Source organism: Mirounga angustirostris, unplaced genomic scaffold (assembly GCF_029215605.1).
Source record: "Mirounga angustirostris isolate CCGP_5_RB_7025 unplaced genomic scaffold, mMirAng1.0.hap1 SCAF_8, whole genome shotgun sequence".
NCBI classification, from domain to species: domain Eukaryota; kingdom Metazoa; phylum Chordata; class Mammalia; order Carnivora; family Phocidae; genus Mirounga; species Mirounga angustirostris.
Genome location: NW_026991716.1, coordinates 133,417,572 through 133,440,801, shown reverse-complemented (window position 1 = coordinate 133,440,801; position 23,230 = coordinate 133,417,572). Strand labels below are relative to the sequence as shown.

At 35.0% G+C, this 23,230-nt stretch overlaps 1 protein-coding gene across 10 annotated transcripts in view; it reads right to left on the bottom strand.

Annotated features, from left to right (window-relative positions):
- Window positions 1-23,230, bottom strand: part of SCAF8 (SR-related CTD associated factor 8) — a 185,262-nt gene that overhangs the window by 125,807 nt on the left and 36,225 nt on the right. For all 10 annotated transcript variants that reach the window (XR_010413816.1, XR_010413818.1, XR_010413817.1 and 7 more), the window contains 7 exons: window positions 22,293-22,337; window positions 12,420-12,581; window positions 11,100-11,253; window positions 10,106-10,236; window positions 6,835-7,011; window positions 5,524-5,603; window positions 3,676-3,793 (listed from right to left, as the gene is read on the bottom strand). Coding sequence is in view for 6 of the 10 variants with exons in the window: in XM_045865792.3 (XP_045721748.1) it covers window positions 3,676-3,793; window positions 5,524-5,603; window positions 6,835-7,011; window positions 10,106-10,236; window positions 11,100-11,253; window positions 12,420-12,581; window positions 22,293-22,337 (867 nt within the window). In the remaining 4 variants the exon portion in view is untranslated. The remainder of the gene's footprint in view (window positions 1-3,675; window positions 3,794-5,523; window positions 5,604-6,834; window positions 7,012-10,105; window positions 10,237-11,099; window positions 11,254-12,419; window positions 12,582-22,292; window positions 22,338-23,230) is intronic.

Genomic DNA, 23,230 nt, shown 5'->3' with positions numbered 1-23,230 from the left:
CAAAGAGAAGAAAACTGACAGGAACATATTTCATAATTATTAAACAAAACAGAACATGAATACAAAGAAAGAGCATCATTCTAGACTCTAATGATGTTGAAGTTTAATATCTAAGTGAAATATCAGACTGAGTTTTCAGATGACCATATCCTAAATGTATTTCTCAAACTCCAAAACTGATGGCAGAAAAATGTGTCTCTAAGGACAAAAAGAGGGTCTTTTCATCCACTTATTCAGTTAATATTTATCTTACAGTATTTTGCAACAAGAACCTAGACTGTTCTATTTTGCTAAAAGAACATGCGATATTTGGGGTGCCTGGGTGGCTCAGTCGTTAAGCGTCTGCCTTTGGCTCAGGTCATGGTCCCAGGGTCCTGGGATCGAGCCCTACATCGGGCTCTCTGCTCCGCGGGAAGCCTGCTTCTCCCTCTCCCACTCCCCCTGCTTGTGTTCCTGCTCTCGCTGTCTCTCTGTCAAATAAATAAATAAAATCTTAAAAAAAAAAACAAAACATGCGATATTTGAATTTAATTGACAAAAAGGTTTGCTACATTTCAATTGTTATATTAAAATTGCTCATAAAATATTTTCCCCTATCCCTTTTAGTTTCACTTCTCTAAACTATCTGTGAGAGGACTTCAAATATATTTTAAAAGGATCCACTGGGCCCAGGTGGCAAATGACTGCTTTTTTGATATACTGGTATACATCCTTAGTATACATTCTGGTATACACCTCTAGTTTCTTCAGTGATGTCCTCATGTAAAGCATCAATACTGAAAAAATAGAAGACAAGGATAACAGCAACTAGCAGATACTTCTTTTGAAGCTGGATTAACACACTGTCACATTTTGATCAGTTATAGATCCATGTTCCTCCACTTTTTTCTGTGTAAGTGACAGGAAAGACTTTGTCAAAAGCCTTACTGAAATCCACACATGCTATGCTATAATCCTACAATTGCAGTACCATGAAATGCAATTGATGTGAGCTGAGACATCAAATCACTTAAAGCAACTCAGGGCTCTTAATATTATCACCTATCTTAGGCTTTATCATGTTCAATTCTACTCTTTCCATTATATTTTCCTATATAAAAAAAAACTGAATCAAAGTAAGTTACATATGATAGCTCCTCATTATTAAGTGGCTGAATCTTCCATAACCTTTGTATTCCTAACATTCTTTTAAAAGCCCTTTTTATCAGTCTTACCATTTTTATTATCAGTATTTCATCTTGAGCTATAGCTTTCCTGACATCTTTTGAATATCCTGATAAAACAATCACCACTATCATGAACTAGAACTTACTTCAGACAACGGCAATCATTCTCCATCCAACATGACTATTACTCCCTTCACAATTCAGCCACTTCTTGGAAGTGCTCTGTTTTCAGTGGTTTTCTATTGTTAGGGATACTAGATATGAACTCACATGCAGGTGTGGTCAGGACTGTAATGAGTAGGGTAGCACCAGAAATCCGTTTCCTTTCTCTAAGACAGCGTAAGAACTTTTAGGTGGCCATAATGAGCTTACTGGGAAACAAAATGCTTCATTTTTCTGCATATTTCAGCCTATCTTCATCATATGAAAGCAACTGGTTTCGTAGAGCCAATTACACAATTTATTAAATTTAATGGTTACCCTGCTGATATACTTTCCAATTTGAAATTTGTCATAGGTTTTGAACACATCTACCCGATGTATTAGAAAAGTTGCTTTTCTTTCACCACTCCCTTTCTTCAACACTCATTTCTGAACAACAAAAGCTTTTAACAATATCTAATTCTTTCAAAAGGATCTAATTACTGTATCCTTTAAAATTCTGGAGATAATGTATTAACTAAGCCCAGAGCTCTATTTTTCTTTTGGTTGGTGAGATTCTTAAGACAGAATAACCCTGGAAAACGGAATGGGAAGAAATCAGACAGGGAAACAAACCACGAGAGACTCAATTATGGGAAAGAAACTGAGGGCTGCTGGAGGGGAGGTGGGTGGGGGGATGGGGTAACTGGGTGACAGGCATTAAGGAGGGCACGTGATGTGATGAGCACTGGGTGTTGTATGTAACTGATGAATTACTGAACTCTGCATCTGAAACTAATGATGTACTATATGTTGGCTAATTTAAATAACTTTAAAAGAGAAGAAAAAGAATAGCGTTCTCTCAAGTTTCTAGGAATTTTCACTTCAATAATTTGGTGTTAATTTTAAGAGTACTACCTTGATTTTACTGCTCCTTCTGAACCTTCTGAAAGGAAACTGGAACTAAGACAATCAAAACTATATTTATAGACGGACAATCTGCTGTTTGGATAAACTTTTCCATCACGACTGCCCCTTGCCTTTGTAACAGCTCTGTGACCTTTTTTATTACATTACTGACAACCTGTTTCTTTTCATTGATTTACAACTTGTGTTCTTCTTTAAACAACATCCAAATGTTCTACACTGTGCTCTATCTTTAAAGTTCCTGAATTCTCAGGCAGATATATCTGCCTGACATAGAATACTACACCTACTCCAACCACTTCTATCAGAATTATTCCTTCAAAACAAGGTCTAGAATTCCATTCTCATAATTCCAGGTATACGTTCCAACCTAGCAAATACCATTAATATCCATTTTATGTTTACTATTTGATTTAAAAGGACAAGTTCAGACCCCAGCAGTGTCCAAGATTTGTTATCCCTTTAAACTAAAGTAACTCTTCTCTCTTCTTTATTTCCAACTGTCCTTCACCTGTACCTCTATTACAGAACCTAGAATCCTGCCCTATGTTCATACAGATGTACATGTTCCATTAGAGGAGAGATTACTTGAGGCCAGATGCTTTTTTGTTCATCTCTGCATATATATCATTTGTCTAACAACACATTGCTCATACTTCAAAAACGTTTGTAGTATTATTTTAGTGCCAAAAAGTTTTGCTATTAGGAAGAAGTGTGATTGGGGGGAATTTAAAAACACTCATATTCTAAACAGTTTATATCTATAAGTGTTTCTCACATGGAGCAAAAACAGGCTTTGTAATGGATTAACCCTGCCTTTGCAACTTGACATATTTTATCAGTTCTAAGGTATGATCCTTCTTCACATATTATCATCCCTGTAATTTATTAAGGTTCTTTTAATTCCATAGGATGTTGTACTTTTGAAGTGATTAAAAATTCTTAGCTGTACATAAAATAATGGTGTCTCAAAACTAATGATACATGATATTACTATATAGTTTTGCAATGGATGTTTAATTTCACTAAGGTACAATGGAAGTCAAAATGCTATCTCATAGCATTAAATGTAATCATGCCTCATAAACTTCCTGCCACACAGTAATAGCCTAATTAAAGGCAGCAATCTATTTTGTTGATCACGATCAACCAAAGCAAAATCATCATGACCTTGCTTGATAGGGAACTGGGTGGAGAAAAGCACATGAAGTTTTAAGTTGTAATACTGAAACACCACCTCTGGCTTCTGTTCTCCACTGCTTGTATACCAAGCACATGTATATATCTAGAACACATTCTGATAACAGAAAAGACTATAAACGTTCTGAAAAGGCTGATCTTCCTAGCAATAAAACTGAAGAAAAATCACCATGCTTGAGAAACACCACTTTATAAATGTAGATAGCAGTAACTCTAAAGACCACAAGATGGAGTTATAAACCTTTTGAGGCTGTTGCTGTTCTAGGAGTTGCTGTCTGAGATGTTCAAGGTTTTGCTGCTGTAGCTGTTCAGCTATCTGATGAAAAATGGAATTGTTCACAGATTCTGAAACATGAGAACTAGAAGGAAAAACAAGTAGAAACATTTTAAAACCCAGTGAAAATACAAAAATAACTGATTTTTCAACCTCCCCCATGCCAATTAAATGAAACATACTCTACTACAATGTTTACTTTTGAAATATTAACAGAAAATGGAATACCTCAGAACATTAATATGTTAAAATAGAAAGATACTCTCCAACAGTCTTTCAATAGATGGATAACATGTTAAAGATACTTTGATGGAAGATCTGTTATTATGATCTCACACTATTAAATACATATAAATTAGTATTTTTTACATTAGAGTACTTTAAGAAAATTTCAATGAAACATATAAAAACAGTTAAAAGTATTTAAACATTGTCACTTTAACTCCTTCTCTAACTATAAGATAGCGGGAGAAATGGTCTATCAATCAGTACATGTGAAATCTACAATTGTAATTGACCATAAACTTTACAAAACTAATCTGCTTTCTTTAGAAAAGCATTCACATTATTAGGTATGTTAACAGAAACAGTACTTAGATAAGAGGAAATAATAATTTAACTATACTCTGGGAAATTCACACCTGGAATACACCTGGAATTCTGGGTGCCACAAGGTAAGACATGAACAAAAAAGAGGGCATCCCAAAAGGGGCAATCAGGATGGTGAGAAGTCTTGAAACAGTTGAAAAAAAGTGTACTTCATCTGGAGCAAATAAACCTAAGGGGAAGAATGATACCTAACTTCAAATATTGAAAGGCTATGTCTCAAAAGATAATGGAGCAAATTTGTTTCCTTGCTTCAGAATGCAAAACGGATCAGTGTGTATAAAGTAAATCAAACAGGATTCAGTAATAAAGATTATTTAACTTCTCATCATAGAAAGCATTAAAACATTATAAAAATATCCTATCAGAACCATTAAAGATTCTTAAATTGTTCAGGACATTGATCTACTAGATCTCAAATGTTTCTCCTCTAATTGTATAATTCATAATCTGAAATATTAGATTTTAATTTTTCAAGTAAAATCTCTTTACCAAAAAGATATATGTATTTTTATGTATTATATAAATGTATTTTAAGAGATTATCCCAATATATAAAATTAATAAACTCTGTTTGAAATAAGATTCCCAGAGGCATTCCCTCCATTCACCATCCTCCATCCTCCCATCCTCCACGCCCCAACTCTCCAACATCCTCTTCCCCACTGGTCCTTTCTCAAACCTATTAAGAACCTAGAGCTGCACAGAACTGCTTGAGACAAGAAAATCACTAATCTAAATAAAAATGTACAATCCATATCTTAAAAAAAACAAAATCCCTATAATCCCAATCTTTACTTCTGATGAGTCAGATATACTCCCAGAATTTGGCAGAATTCCTTGAAGTGTGGCCACTGACACTAGAAGCAAGCTTGTTTCCTATTATTTCAAATATTCTTACAATTGAATAAAATAATGCCTAATACAGACATAGAAAATATCACAACTATATCACATCTATCAATTCTCCTATAAAGAATTTTGATATATCCCAAATATTTGCAAAGATCTGAGAAAGGAGCCAAAATAAATAGGGAGGCAACAAGACAGCGACTCTAGCATCTTTCTGTAATGTTAGAACTCAAGAGCCTGAAATTATATCCCAACATATTCAAAGTATACCTGGCAGTTCAGAAGGCAATGTCCCATCCAATGTTTATAATAATAATGGGGAAAACTTATGGTTATAAAGAAAAACAACAATTCTTACAGTTGAGAAGCTGAAATTTCCTTTTTGGGTTCTTCACTATGCTCAGAATCTTCCCCAAAATCAAACCTATCCATCAACTTCTAAGTAGGGAAGGAAAAAAAAGGAGAAAAAGACAAATTAAAAGGTGATTCACACAAAAATAAGGTACAAATGCTATTCTGAATGTCAATGACATCCAATTTACCTCTATCACATTAATACATAAATGTTTTTACATAATTTTGTTATTCTATAATAAAGCATTTAATTTGAGTGAATATTTTAAAGTACTTTTGACATACACTGCTTTATATAACAAAACAAATCACAGGAGAAACACTAATGCTCTATAGAAGAGAAGACTGGGATTTAAAATAATTACTGTGGCTTGCCGGTAGTAATAAAGCTTGATTAAAAAACATCTAGGACTATAATCAATGGTCTATTCCTAGTACACTTCTCTTCTTAGGCTGCTCTATTGTCTCCCAAATGACCAATTTAAAGGTTTTTTATGTGGGTTAGCTATTTTTTTTTTTTTTTTTTAAGTAGGCTCCATGCCCAGCAGGGAGTCCAATGCAAGGCTTGAACTCATGATCCTGAGATCAAGACCTGAGCTGAGATCAAGAGTTGGACGCTTAACTGAGTCACCCAGGTGTCCCCTATGTGGTTTAGCTATTACATTTTCAGACTAAATTAAGCTGATAGCTAAAAAAGTCTAAAGTAATATAATATACCAGTATTTATTTTCCTAAAAAAATATAGTAGCAGAAACAAAAATAATATGGATAACACTTCCAAGGTATTTTAATATTCTCATAATTAATAAGAACATTAAGGTGATCACACAATAAATTATACATGAAAGATTTTCAACTTTAAAACCACTATCCTTTATACTTAGGCCTCAATTTATCATAATATTACAGTATAATGACAACTCTAGAGAAGTTTTCCTGTGAACTTTCACATTTTGAACAATTATAATTTTAGCAGGTTAAAATTTTAGAACACAGAACATCAAGTATTTGTTAACATCCATAAAAGAAATGAGAAAATTGAGAAAATTGTATTTGCCTCAATGGTGAATATACAATTTTACTGACGAGTTATTTAGTTAAGAGAATCTAAATGTTTCAAGTGGAATTTTAAAGTTACTTAAGTTTCTTCAGGAATCTGTAAACCTTTAGTAAAATTCATAATATATTACATAGTACACTGCATATTGTAAATAATAGTTCTATAATAAAATATAATTTACAGAATTAGAATCCACATGACAGCATATAGACTTTAATACTTCTTATAAAACAAATCTGCTAACTTAATTTCTACCTTGTTGAAAGCCACTCCCTGTTCCAAGGGGTTCAGGGTGTTGGCTGCGGCAGCTGCAGCCGTGAGCTGTGCTGTGAGAGCTTGCAACTGCACAACGAGACCAGCGTCCAGGGCCTGCAGGATAGAAGGCTGAGGCTTCTGCTGTTGTAGTTGTAAAGTCTGTATTAACTGCTGAAGCTGGAGGGGAAAAAAGGAAAATTATTACGAAGAGATGCTGGGTTTTATCTGTAAGAATGCCCATCTTTTAGTCAGTAAGATTCATTGTTGGAGATCAAGAGAAAATAGATACTAACTCAAAACAAGGAAATTTTAAAAATACATATTTTGTTGTGTGTGCCATATATAACAGTCCTTAATAAATCTGTTCTGCTTCTGGAAAGCCAGAGAACTTTAAGCCAAATAAAGTGGTCATACCATGACAGATAAAGAACTCATCACATACAGACTGATTTTTTTCACTAAGCTTTTCTTTTAAAAATTTTATTTACTTATTTACTTACTTATTTCTTTATTTATTTAGAGCATGCGGGTGCGAGCAGGGAGTGGGGCAGAAGGAGAGAGAATCCCAAGCAGGATGCACACTGAGCGTGGAACCTGAAGCGGGGCTCCTGAAGGGGGGGTTCCACATGGGGCTTGATCCCACGACCCTGAGCCAAAATCAAGAGTTGGAAGCTCAACTGACTGAGCCACCCAGGTGCCCCTTCACTAAGCTTTTCATTCCTTCTTCAATTAACTCTTTAATCTCCGTAAAAAAAAAAAAAAAACAAGCACTGACAACAACTGCTTTTGCTATCTTTCAGATTTACCATCAGATAACACATTTCCTGGAAGTAGGAAAGCAAATAAGAAATTTGTCTCTTGGAGCAGTCTGAAACTAAGGAAATTAAAGGTGAATAGTGCCAACAAGAGTTGAAGTCAAATCCCTACTCCCTCTATTCATCCATCCTCTTAAAAAGCAGAAACAGGGGCGCCTGGGTGGCTCAGTCGGTTAAGCGGCTGCCTTCGGCTCAGGTCATGATCCCGGGGTCCTGGGATCGAGCCCCGCATCGGGCTCCCTGCTCGGCAGAGAGCCTGCTTCTCCCTCTCCCTGCCGCTCTGCCTACTTGTGCTATCTCTCTGTCAAATAAATAAATTAAAAAAAAAAATCTTAAAAAAAAAAAAAGGCAGAAACAACAATAAGATCCTGAAGATACTGCAGAGTTAAGTAAACCCTATGTTTATGTACATCTTAGAAGTAATTAATACTTTCCTAATCAAGTTCTGAGTTGAATCTGAATATTATCAATTTAGAATAGAAACAAGACATGTGTACTGTTTAAGTGAAGATCAACTTATAGTGGGAGAAGGTACAAAAGCCATCCAAGATGAAAGTAATTTCATGCCTATCTAAAACAGCTACATTAAGAAACAAACTAGAATCATTTGGCTATCAAATAAACAGTAACTACAAACTACTAATGTGATAGCGAAGAAAATTATACCAAAATATATGATAGCCTAGTTATTGCACTGAGGAAGCTCCAGAACAGACAGGATGGAGGGAGGGGGAAAAGGAGGAAAAAAGGGAGGGAGAGGAAGAAGGGGCAGAGGGGAAAAGAGAGAAAGGGGTTAATACCATATTTTCTCCTTTACACATTTTAACTACTCCTTTTGATATCTGTATGTTTCCAGACAGCACTGTTACTGTTTCAGTCAGGTTCAACCAGTGCAGCATCCTACTTTTCCTTCTACTCTTGACTTAATATTCTATCAATTACTATGTCTTCTTAACTCTCTTCACACTATTTCTTCTAGAAAAATCACTTCTCCTGCCACAAGTACTTATTTTAATAAGTATCTTTTAAAATGAAAACATTTGCTTTATGAATTATTTTCAAAATATCATTATCACAAGATAAAATTAGTAATCTGATAATTTTATCTAATATCCAATTCAGTTTCCCAATTGTTCCCCAAAATGGAGAAACTGGATCTAATCTAAGACTATAACTGAATTGGGTTTTACATGTTTAAAACTCTAGAATGGTCCTTTTTTTGGGGGGGGGGGGGGGGGGCAGAGATTGTCCTTTTAGAGAGTCTGCAACCCTACTATTTTCACATATTTATTACTTCCCTTCTTTTATCATTGTTACCAAAATGAAGATACTTCCTAGCTCTAGGCTTCTCGCCTCTCCCATCCACTAAAGTACTATTCAGATCAGTGACTTCAACATGAAAAAATTCCCCACTGTTTAGCATATGAACTCTTTTTCAGCCCACCATTCGTCTTTTGAAACCAGGTCCACACTTAGCTGTGTCATCATTAACTTACATGCACAGGCCATCTGACCCTCCAGACATCTCAACTCTGAAAGATCCTTGCATACCCAATACTGTTATGCCTCCATATACTATTCATTCATTCTACAAAAATGTACCAAACATCTGCTACAGCCTAAACACAGGAGACACAGCAGTGAACAAAACAGATGAAAAATATTCTCATCCTTGTAGAGCATACATTCTGGTGGAAAGAGAGAATAAATAAACTAATCAATTATATAATGTAATAGAAAGAAAGTAGGTGATAGGAAAAAGGAGCACAGGGGATGAAAGAATGCACTGTTTTAAATCACTTTTTGAAGGCCTTACTGAAGTGACATTTAAACAAAAACTCACAGGTGGCTAAAACCTCATGAATATTTGGAGAAAGAGTTTGGGGGGAGTAGGGGACTTATTGCACAGATCACAATTAATTTGTGTTTTAAAGGACAGGTAAGAAAAGGAGATGCGAAGAATGGGCTATCCTCAAACCCTACCATGAGTAGCTCCATTTCTAGTTTCACTTCAAATGGCACTTCCTCAAAAACACCTTCTCTGGGCGACCCTCTCTAATTCTGACCCCAAACCCAGTCACTCTAAAAATTTATCCTGTTTTAAGTCATGTATCACTATCTAAATAAAGTTTTATACTTTTTATTATTTGTCTCCCCTAACATAGAAAGACATCTTTCCTAACAGAGCAGACATCCCTAGTCTTGTTATTGGAGTAACAATAGCACTTAATAATGTTTCGCACAAACTATGTGCTAAGTCAGTATTTTGGTATAAAACAGTGCATAAAACGATGCCTTACTAAATGAAAAAGCAAGCAAGTTACAGAGTAGTATCTATAGTGTGATCTCATTTTTACAGAAATAACTCCTACTCTTTAGGTGGTACATTATAAAATAATACATTAGGAGAATAATGAGTTCTAAATCATTGTTGATTTAACAAAAAAACTGCTCACCTGTTGGCCTTGAGGACTTTGTAAGATTTGAGCTACTGCTGCAAGTGTATCTGTGTTTGTTATCTGAGATACCCACGGATCCGGTAGACCTTGGACCACATTGGCTGGAGTAACAGGTGTCACAGGAGTTCCTTTTAAAAAAAAGACATCACACCCACCCAAATAAACACGTAAGTAAATAAATAAGACTTGGAAAGGTAGAGAGATATGCTTTGTCACTTTTATAAAATATGTACACTTAAATGTTTTTATTTTATTGTCTAATTACAGAATTAGGTAGACTGAAAAAAAAAAATACCAAAAGGATCTGTCCATACTTGTCCTCATTAAGCTACTACTTTAAAGAAGCCTACACTACTTAGAAATCATTATAAATCTTATTACAGAAGAAAATTCAGTGACATGAGGAAATATTCAAAATATAATTGAAAAATTATAAAACAGTATGTTCAATATAAAACTATTTTTGTTTGAAAATGGATGTGTATATGTACAGACACAGACACACACAACAAAAACTAAATACATACCAAATGTAAATTCCTCAACTATGAAAAGAAATTTTAAGTCTTTTAAATATACTTCTAGAACAAGATTCTGAGATTATTACTAAAGCATTCTTGGCTTCATTAGATAATTTTTTCAGGGTTCCTTATAAATATTAAGTTCCCCTACTATACTACAAGTTGATTTACATGCAAATTTATGGACAGCCTACACCAGGAAAAAACTTAAGTGACAAAACAATTTCCCAAAGTCCACTGTATTTATGCTTCCAGGGATTTAAAAAGTTCAGATTTTTAATTTTTAGAAAAGAATTACACACAAATATAAATTCTGAGTCTATTTTTCCTTCAAATTACATTTCATTTCAATTACTTAATGCTAGATAAGTTCTCTTGCACTGTTAAATTGTTACTTTACAAATGAATAATCACCTGGAAAAAAAAAAAGTAGAATATTTAGAAAACAAATCTCTATCAAGGTAACATACCTGGGGTGTTGCTCATAGCAGCAGTAGTACTGGCCAAAACAGGTGTGACAACTGGGGGAGGAATCCCTGCTGCCATATCCAAAAGAGGCTGAATAATCTCACTCTTAAACACATTATTCTTCTGCCATAAATTTAATACTCTCACTATTTTACTCTGGAGGAAAAAAGAAAAATGACATTTTGATTTTCTGCTTTCAAAACTTAGCACAGTCATTTCAGAGACTATTCGAACAGTGGATGGGAAGGATGGATTAAAATACTTCTGTAGTACTTTCCGCCCCTGAAATCATGTTTCTATAATTTTGATTTGCTAATCTTAACACACTTAAAAAAAAGTTCATTTTGACAGATGTACAAGGTAAATTAAAGCTACATTTAGTAGAAGGCAGGAATGACAACTCAGTTTCAGCTTCTATGTGAAGTCTAATGAGATCGATGGTTACGGTTGCCTGGAGACTGTATTAACACTGTTGAGGTGATCAGGATTTATCTCAGCACCAAAGCTGTATTTACAGGTGATTTTGACTTCACCTTTTAAGCAAATAAACTTTAAGACAAAGTCTTTATCTAACATGACCTTTTAAAAATTTAATATTGCAACCAACCCTATCAGAAGAGTAATCTAAATTTCCAAATCAGTATCACAAAATATGTAAACTTCTAATACCTCTGAGCACATATAAAGAACCCCTTTTTACTCTCTCTCAGGGTCCAAAGCCTTCTTTTTATGTGGTACAAAATATTTATTCATTCAGATCTAGAAGACTTAGTAGTGTGGTTTCCAGTACTAATAAAACTTTACCAAAATAAAAGAATTTTAAAATGCGGTTATTTTCTATTAACTGCTTAGCAAATCCATTTTCATAGACACTAAATAGGTAAATATCAGTTCAGGTCAAATAATCAAAACATTAAATTAGTTGTGTGTGAGAATAAATAAGCTTTCAGTGTAATTCCAAAAGCTTATTATAGCCAGTTTCTTTAACACCAATTGCTTCAATAAGTTAAAAAATAGCCAAATCAACTACATCTCTCCACTTTTGTTTAAGATGCTAAGAATCTCAGAATGTGGAGAGTGTAATAACTAAATATTCAAATTCAGAATTACTAGGAGTAAAGGGTAACATAAAATCATAGTTAAGATAAACTAGAGTCTCATTAGACCAAAGGGTAATGTATCGACTTAAAAAAAAATTCCTCGTATCAGTAAGATCATATGATACTTGTCTTTCTCTGCTAAGACTGATGAATCACAGACCTGTACCCCTGAAACAAATAATACATTGTATGTTAATTAAAAAAAAAAAAAAGGCAGCATACCTTGTCATCCCCAGGGCAACGATATAAATTCTGGAAAGTGCTAATGATGTTATTACTAAATCTGGGTGCAAACACATCCTTTTCTTGACCAAACTGATGTCGAGATTGTCGTACAATGGAGTCAATAACATAAAGTCCAGGTACCTTGTATTCTGGTTTACACTGATGGAAAAAAGAAGAGGAAGGGAAGGAATGAGAAGGTAGCATTCATTATAAATCCTCTACAAATACAAAAACAACGCTTATGTAGACGTAATGAATGTTCAGACATTGACTATTCCACACCATCTGTCTCTGGAATGGCATTTTAATCTACACTGGCTACTCCATTCACCCAGTTCAACTGCCAATCACATAAGTTCCAAAACAGTACTGCATAACTGGCTTGAATGGCAAAAGCCAAAAGGATAAATAAGGTACTGTTGTAACAAAAAAATTTTTTTGTTTAATGACTTTGAAAAGCCACATGGAAGGAAGCAGCAAATTCAGGAAAGAGCTCTAGAGAATGTATTGCCAACATACATTAGACTTCATCTGAAATCCATATAACAAAAGGGTTTCTGAACTAATGAAGGAACACTATATTTAACATTCTAAATACACGGAGCCCAAAGTTTCAAAAGTTTTCTCAAATACCACACCTATAAGAAAGATAAGACACAACCATTATGATTCCAGTAATCTATCCTATTTTTTAGCTACTCCACTGATAAAGGTTCTCAACCTTCTTATCCACCACCCAAATTGAGGAAAATGTCTCCTACTTTCTTGCCACAAGCTTTTCTTCTGGTTAGGTGAGCACAATGAAGAATCCTTTTAGTATCAAGGTAACTACTCCTGGTTTGTCACCGTATCCAGAAGCATAAGAAAACCTGCTTTCCAAGCTTATATTAATTAACATGGAATTATGGCTGCAAAAAGCAGCTTCAATTTTTGGGTGTAATTAGGTATCTCACCCAAAATAATTTCCTGGAAATCACATATGGCACATAAATTACATTCTTGAAAAATCCTTGGAAACCCAAGTACCAGTGAGAAAAGGATCCTCAATCCACCCCTAACACACACATACTTGTTTCTAATGGCATTTTCAGCTGAGACAATGAGTGATTTCATTCTGCAAAAATACAAGATGATGCTTCATCTATGATGCTTCATCTGTTCCCTCAAATACTTTTTAAGAATCTTATCCTTAGATTCTTACTTAGTCAAGAAAATGAAGAGACCTTTATTATTAATTCACAAGTATCTATTGCAACATTCTGACTGTTAAGACATAAGAGGGCAATAACGTTGGTGTTTGGATTCTGAAGTTTTAAGTTTAACCTACGTAAAGGTTAAAAACATCTGCTCTGTTGAAAGTTATGGTTTTTGAAAAACTGAAATAGTTTTCCCTCATGTTCCCAAAACATTCAGCATATTCATCCTTCAGTTCATGTATCTGGCCAAGGCTATTTTCCTTTGACTACCATACATTCAAAGAAGTATCAACCTAGCTGAGCAAATAATCTCAATAAAGAAAACTTAAAATTTAATGAAAAGCAGGACATCCACTTTGTTAAAATTTATCTATTCCCTAATGCCACACAGATAAGTGATTAATAATTACTGATTAACTTGATTTACTGGCATCTTAATTTTGCTAAACACAAAAAAATCTGATATACATTATTTCATATAAATGATTATCTTGACAGTGAGACTGAACAGAATTTCTAAGTTGCTTGTAAGAGCTTTAAAAATTAATACTGAGAGGTGCTTGGGTGGCACAGTCGATTAAATGTCCAACTCTTTTTTTTTAAGATTTTATTTATTTATTCATGAGAGACAGAGAGAGAGAGAGAGAAGCAGAGGGAGAAGCAGGCTTCCCGCTAAGCAGGGAGCCTGATGCGGGACTCGATCCCAGGACCCTGGGATCATGACCTGAGCCGAAGGCAGACGCTTAACCATCTGAGCCACCCAGGCGCCCTTAAATGTCCAACTCTTGATTTCAGCTCAGGCTGTGATCTCAGGGTCCTGAGATCGAGCCCGTGTCAGGTTCTGCACTCAGCAGGGAGTCTGCTTGAGACCCCTGCCCCTCCCCCCACTTGTGCTTTCTCTCTCTCAAATAAATCTTTTAAAAAATTAACACTGAATGGTTAAGTAATGAATGTACTAAATATAAAAAAAATACATCTTTTTTGCTGATTTATAACAGGTTACAGACTCACAACACAGAAGAATCATGAGTGCACAGGATAATAAATGGATCTTTGGGGCCTACTGTAAGATCCCAAAGCTTCAAACATATATTAGCAGTTTAGAGGTAAACTATAAGGCCTAAGGAAAAAACATTTCTTCATCCACAGTATCTTTATATATACCATTAAGATGTTGTAGAACAGATTTTCCCTCACTTGTAGATTAGGCATTTTCGCCACAAAAATGGCAAAAAAAAAAAAAAAAAACCCCCCAAAAACCCCTTAAGTATGACTTAATGTTTTGTTTTGTTTTGTTTTGTTTTTAAAGATTTTATTTATTTATTTGACAAAGACAGAGACAGCGAGAGCAGGAACACAAGCAGGGGGAGTGGGAGAGGGAGAAGCAGGCTTCCCTTGGAGCAGGGAGCCCGATGCGGGACTCGATCCCAGGACCCTGGGACCATGACCTGAGCCGAAGGCAGACGCTTAACGACTGAGCCACCCAGGCGCCCATGACTTAATGTTTTAAAATAACTTAATAATAATTGGTAAACTTAGCTAAGTCACCAACTAGCAACCTGAGGAAACATTACAACCAAAAACCTGAAATGTTTTTTCAATTTCCTCTTCAAGTTCTATCAGTACTGAAAACACAAGAACTCCTAAGACTTTCCACTGGTATGAGGAATTTCTACTCTGTAACTAATAATGGTAATAAAGTCATGTCATATTAAGTTTTCAGTTATATCATCTTCAAACTACATTCTAGTAATTTCCAATTTCTTCTGCTGCAGAAATAGGAGAGAGAAAGGCATTAATATAGGGAGAATGCACCTTTAAACATATCACATGATTTTCGTTCTAATGTTATTCAAGCTGTTATGTGGATACCATTAGAAGTCACAGTTTTTTGGCAAAAAAACTCTCTAGGTGACTTGGACCACATACTTTGCAATATATAAACACACCTTATATAATTATTCTATTATTAGAATTTGTGCTACCACTTTCAGCTCTAAAAGTTAACATTAGGGACACCTGGGTGGCTCGGTTAGTTGGGTGTCCAACTCTTGATTTCAGCTCAGGTCATGATCTCAGGGTGGTGAGACAGGGCTCCAGGGGGCTCAGCGCTGGGCATGGAGCCTGCTTAAGATTCTCTTTCTCCCTCTCCTTCTGCCCCTCACCCTGCTCGTGCACTCTCGAGTGCTTGTTCTCTCTCTCACTCAAAAAATAAGAAAATAAAAGTTAACATTAAAGGAAGCAAAGCTGGAATGGTTTGTACTTGCAAAGCACTGAATGATACTGACAATAGCATTTAAGGAAGGGCTGTTCCCAGGACACTGTCATACCTGACCCTACAGGAGTTCTCAAAGCGAATACTGGAGAAAAATCCTCTCCTGCTTCTGGGAGGAGGTAGAGAAAAGGAACCATTTTGAGACAGCCAGCAGCATTCTGTTCTTAATAAGGTATGACCTCAGGAGAAACTATTTAAGCAGAGCCTCATCTGCTGGGGTTTAACCAGAGTCTCACTGACCGGGGGTAAGGAAAATACAGCCCTCCTGTCTGGCCTAAGGAGGATTAAGAAAACCTGAGACGCATGTGTTAAGTCCATGGTGCAGAGGCACATGCTCCATAGAAAACCTAACATCCTACTCACTGTTGACAAACTGAAAGTTTTCCCACCAAAACTAAGTATGGATGACAACAAGGAGTGGAGGCCCCCTCTCACCACTGCTTTTCAACATCATACTGGAAGTCCTAGCTAATGCAACAGAAAAGGAAATAAAAGGCATACAGACTGGGAAGGAAGGTTCAACAAGAAGTAAACCTACATAATACTCTTAACTGAGCCTACGAGATCTTCACTGCTAACTCTGAACCGATCTACATATTATTTAAGGAAGTAACACTTAACTATAGAACTTAAATGAGAGATACAAAATAAGTGGAAAGACTAAGTGGTATTTTCTTTTAAGATGGCAAACATACTACTTTTGTGTCGTTTTTGAGACGTCTCATGATTCAGGTTTTCCTAAAAGTATGGAACCTCAGAAATTCCATTTCCACAATACCTAAGCTGGAAGGGATAAGAGGGAATCACTAAGTCCTTTCCTCTTTACACTTAGAGGGCCGTGGTCCCCCAAACAAGGAAGCAAGGGATGGACAGGGCTTTGATACTTCACTGACATAAAGTATCATTGAATAACTACAGGAGAAGGGAGATGACAAGGAACAGTTCCTGATGAAACAAATCTAAACAAATCCAAATTTAATATACAGCTTAGTAAAATATTTCAGATTAACCTTGATGTGATAATACTGAATTTGAAGAAAAATAATAATAGTTTATAACTAATAATAACCTAATTTTTTTTGGTTATCTTGATAAAAGGACATTTTGCTCTTCGACTACAGAAATTCATTCTATTTGATGAATCCTTAAGAGTCTAAAACACATTTTGACAAACAAGATTTAATGCTGGTTGAAAATTTAACTCCTTAAGTAAAGGTGATATGAGGGTAGTATCTTTTAAAAAGAATCTTAAACTAAGACTCATTAAATTAGAAGAATTTAAGTCTAACAGTATTAAGTGTGGGTAAAGATGGGAGCAATACAAACTCACACACTGAATCAGAGTGGGAGTATGAATTAGTACAACCATTATGAAATTAATTTGGCATTATCTAGCCAAGTTGAAGAAGTGCATATCCTACTACCTAGCAAATCCACTCCACAAAAATATAAACCACACCAGGATAAATATGAAAGTGTGTTCTCAGCAGTGTATTGTTCATAACTCCAAAACCTGGAAAACATACAAACATAATGTCTGTCAACAGAATAGATAAGCAGCAGTTATTCACATAATGGAATATATACAGCAATGAAAAGAAATATTGTTATATACAACAGGGATGAATCCTAAACATATAATACTGAGTAAAAATAACTGTACACTAAAGAATATATAATATAGGATTCCATTTATGCAAAACAGAAAAGCAGATTAAATTGCTTTAAGAATTCAGACTTAAAGAGTAATACTATAATGCCAAACAAGAACATGACTAACATAAAAGTCAGACTGTGTGTTACTTAGGGAGGGATATGATCAGGAAGAGGTACCTGGGGACTTCAGTTGAAGTTCCATGTCTTGCACTGAGTGGTAGTTACACAGATAGCTTTAAAAACTTTAGCTATGCATATTAAGTTTTCTGCACTTTTCTGTATATGTGTACAAATATTTCATATAAAAAGAAACATTTATATAAACATCTTTGAGTTCTTAAATAAAACACAATAAGCAAAAGCTTCTCTTAATGACTAACAATGACTGGTAAGCTCAAGATATATTTAAGATGTAAATTTAAGGTGTATGGGATGAAGAGCTGATCTAAAATATCCCAGAGCAGAATTCAGTAAAAAGTACATAAGGAAAGTGAGAATCTGAAAATTTACTGTTTTCAAACTATCTGTGGCCAACTGCCCAAATCTTTGTGTACCCCACACCAGAGGCGAGAAGCCAAAGTAACCTTTCAACCAATTTTCCTGGCCTATGGGAAATCATCTTTTATTATTAATTTATCTTTTCATTTATTACTATCATTCATTCCTCTATAAATCTTTCATGCTAAACAAAGACTCACAAATAACACATTATCAAACTGCTGCCGTATTTCTCCTCTCCTTGCACTATTTGTCTATGATGGGTGAAGGAAAAGTATAGCCAAGCTAATTATGTGGTGTTCTGGGGCTAGAGGATACCCAAAATTACAAGTCAACATCATTAAATAATACTTCACATTTTTCTTAGATCTCTCAATTGACTATATATAATGTACATGACAAATGGACTTTTTCATAAACTTGTTGAAACACTATTTCTACTATAAACAGTACTCTAATTCAGTGGTTTTCAAATTGGGTTCCACAGAAACAAAGCATCTATGCAAGGGTGTCAGGGCTATGGGGCAGAAAACAAAATAGGTGGAGTGGGCTTCTGGTTCCCTACCATAACCATTACTGCAACATTTTTACTTGTGTTTTATCTGTATCCCCTTCCCCCCATATTAAAGTTCCAGTAAGAATAGGAAAGAAGAAAAAAAAAGGTTTCCTCTGGTATTAAAAAAATTATATACAATCTGGAACCTCATCAAAACCAAAAAAAAAATCTTTGTTCTGCAAGACCTTGGATCTTGTGTTAAGAGAACGAAAGGACAAACTACCAACTAAAAAGAACTTATATCTAGAATATTATTCAGAACTCTGAAAACCTGACAGTGAAAAAACTATCCAATTAGAAAATGGACAAAAACATGAAGAGATATTTCACTGAAAATGCCAAGTAAGCATTTGAACATATGTTCAACATGATCAGCCATTAGGTAAATGCAAATTAAACCACAATGAGACACCACTATACATTTATCAGAGTAGCTAAAATAAAAAATAGTGGTAACACCAAATGATAGCAAGAATGTGGAAACTGAATCAATCACACACCATTGGTGGAAATGTAAAATGGTACAGCCATTCTAGAAAAGAGTAGCAGTTTCTTATAAAACAAAACATGCACTTACTTTCCCAGAGAAATGAAAACTTATATTCACACAAAAATCCACAAATGTTCCTAGCAGCTTTATTAATAGCCCCCCCAAATGGAAATGATTCAGATGACCTTCAATGGGTGAACAGTTGGACAAACTGTGGTACATCCATACCATGGAATGTTACTCAAAAATGAAGGAGCCATTAGACACATGCACAATTTGCATGGATCTAAATAAAATGATACTGAGCAAAACAAGCCAATTTCAAAAGGCTACATTTACGTAACATTCCTGAAATGGCAAAATTAGAGAACAGACTAATGCCCCCCAGGAGTCAGGAATGGGGGGAGGAGGAGAGTAGGGGTATAAAAAGTATAAAAAAAGAGTATAAAAAGGGGAAGGAACATGATGGCTCCCCGGGGTGATGGAACTATTCTGTATCTTGACTATGGTGGTGGTTTTATGAATCAATACATATGATTAAATTGCCTAGAACTAAATATACATACACACAAATGAGTGCATGTAAAACTGGTAAAATCTAAATTTGGTGGACTGTATGAACGTCCTGGTTGTAATACTTACGTTATCAAGACATTACCATTGGGGGAAACTGGGTGAAGAGTATATGGGATCTCTCTTTACTATAATCTAATGGAAATATCATTATTATCTATTGATTAAATGACCGATGAATCTACAATTATCACAAAATAGCTTAAAATGTACACACACAACTCAATTTACCATTACACTAACCCACTGCCGAATTTCTGCTTTAAACAGGGTAGAGGTAAAGCATTTAAATTTCTGCCCAGACACTGACTGGCAATGTCATTCCTCTTTGGTGTTCTAAGTCAGACTTTAAAATCAAAAGTCTCATGCTCTACTGACTGAAACAGCCAGGTATCCTTCTAAGGCAGACTTTAAGATACAAAAGTAAGCTGTCTGGGCTGTGACCAACTGTACAAGTGACGGAAGAGTTGAACAGACTGTTTACCTCATTCACTATGACATAGAATTGTTGATGAACCTCTTAACTATGAAAGATAGCACTGCATATGTCTTTCAGGCTGTGGAGAAACTAGGTAAAACTTAGAAACTCAGTATAATGACTGAAGAATGTGGAGGGCTGGAAATAACTGAAGCTCTATAAAACCATGAAAAAGAAATTGTATACAAAGCTTCACTAAACTTGACTGAGAAGTACTTCTCTTAAGAGAAAGATCAAAATATTGTGCCAGAAATTACCTCTGAAGGTTATACATTCTAAATGGAGGATGGCATTCCTGGGACTTCTAACTTTTAGAGTGCAGGGCATAAAGCTGTTTGTACTATGTTTGGTATAAGTTTGTCCTACTGTTTCTCTACTAGGAATTCTTCTTAAAATGTGGCTATTGGAGCACTTTGTATAATGAAACTATATTTGAACAGTTCCAAACTGTACATACTGTATGAGGTTTCTCCTCTCAACAGGTTTCTTATTTCTATGTGGAATGTTATAACTTGCAATGTCCTGTAAATAGAGATTAAATTCTACCCTTTTCTTTACTTCAACATCCCCCGCTCCCCCAATATTGACTTGCTTTTCCAGACGGATTCTACAATTATCTCACAGTGGAGATAATTTTGCTCACTTAAGGTCTAAGATTCTGAAATATCTTAAAAGTACCCCTGCTCTAAATCAAATCAGTCAAAAAACATTTACCCATAAATTCATGTTTATCCTTTAAACCCTTACTATTCAAATTGTGGCTTCTGAACTAACAGCAAAAGTATCATCTAGGAACAGGTAGAAATGCAGACTCTCAGCCCCTTGCCACACTTAGTGAATTCAGAATCTGAATTTTAACAAGATCCCTAGGTAACTCCTATGCACAAAAAAGTTTTTAAGATGCACTGCTTTAGACATTCTAAACTTTTTAAAACAACTTTTAAAATCTTTAGAACAATGAAATTTTCCAATCACCAACATTTCTATTTTATACTGTGATTTACCTAAAACACAGAGCATACTTACTTTACTTTGCATCTCAGCCTCAATTCACTAGTTGTTCATCTCAAAATATGTTTTACTAATACTCTAAGAAACCAAGACTTTATAAAAAAGCTGAATCGCATAAAGGTTAACTGATGTAGTCAAGGTTACCTACACAACACAGTCACCTCACTTTGGTTCACATACCCCTCTCCTAGTCAACTATTTTTAAGAAACACTGCGACCTTCCTGAATCCTTAATGCCATATACCACTGATTCTCAAACTGGTACTGGTTATATCTAGGCACATGAACATGGGCAGAGTACAAAACCTAAATTCAATTACAGTAAAGTACAAATATAGTATCATTTCATAAGTTTTAAGCCCTATGTACTCCTGCCAAAAACCGTGGCATGAATAGGACACTGATCACCAAGAGGGCAAAAAACTATAATTTGGTCACCTTGGACTCTGCTTATAAAAAGCATTACTAAATGTGTATAAGACAGCTGTTTTCAACTTCATCACCCTCTGCTTACCCTAGAAAATGGAATTTCAGGTCTATAAAATAAGAGGTTGAGATGTATAATGTCTTAATGGATGAGACAAAATGAATCAGCAACAGTGAAGTAGGTGGTAGGTAATGTCTTATCCACACCTTATCTAAAAGAAGAGCTGCTCTCTAGGCATTCTGCTTGAAATGACAAGTGAGAATTAACATATTTATAATTTTATTTAAAATCAATCATATGTACACCATTTTTTTCAAGGGACAAATGCTCACTATGGCACTGCAAATTAAAAGAACATCTACCTAAATGAAAGTTATTGTTTTTAAAATTATCCAAAAAGCACTATCATTTAATTTTTTAAAATTTCATTAATTTTTTTTTTAAAGTAGGCTCCATGCTGGTGGAGCCCAGTGCAGGGGGCTTGAACTTACAACCCTGAGATCAAGACCTGAACTAAGATCGAGTTGGACCCTTAACCGACTGAGCGACTCAGGCACCCTTATTTCTTAATTAGAAAATAAATGGAATCACTTTTGAACAGTCCATCAAAACAATTTAAACCTGAGTATTTGATTTAAAAGAAGAGAGCACAAGGCATTAATCTATAATTATAGTACATTTAGTGTATATATTGAAAATTATATACTTACTTTCTGAATGAATTTCTCAACACTCTGTACCACATGTTTATAGAACTAAAAGAAAAAAACATGAAGTGTGGTTTTAAAATCTATTCAGTTAGATTTGAATTTTCCTGTTAAACACAGGTTTAACATAGTTTCAAAGGTCTATCAAAACAATGAATTTTAATCATGAATTTTGAGACAAACATGTCACCCACCTTCATAAGCAATTATTATGATACCTAATTAGTAAAGGATTCTTAAAGTGCATATATGGTCAGTACAACTGACCCTTGAACATAGGTTTGAATTGTGTGGGTCCACTTACATGCTGATTTTTTCAATAAACACAGTACAGTACTATAAATGTATTTTCTCTTCCTTATGAGTTTCTTTATAACATTATTTTCTCTGACTCACTCAATTTTAAGAATGCAGTATATAATACATATACCATACAAACTAGATGTTGATCAACTGTTTGTTATCGGTAAGGTTTCTGGACAACAGCAGGCTATCAGTAGTTAAGTTTTGGGGGAGTCGAAAGTTATACATAGATTCCTGACTGCATGGGGGATCAGCACCCCAGCCCCCATGATGTTCAAGGGCCAACTGTATATCCAAAGTTTGTTACGAATTAGAAAAGAATTTGATCACAGTCCTCATAAAACCATACTTTCACAAATTGTTATGTTGACAGCAAAGTACTTGCAATAAGCACACTGGCAGATGTATAGTCTTACTTTCAGGGAAGGAAAAGATTTCCTACGGTATCATTAAATTAGGGTAATACTAGAAATATCAAATAACTCAACAAATAGCATTAATAAACATATGCAAGGGAGTTGTTTTCGACTTCATTATCTCTTGCTTCTCCTGGAAAATGGAACAAGCATATATAATAAGATACAGAGATGTATAAGGTTCTCATGGATCAGCCAAAACAAATCAGCAGAAGTGAACAT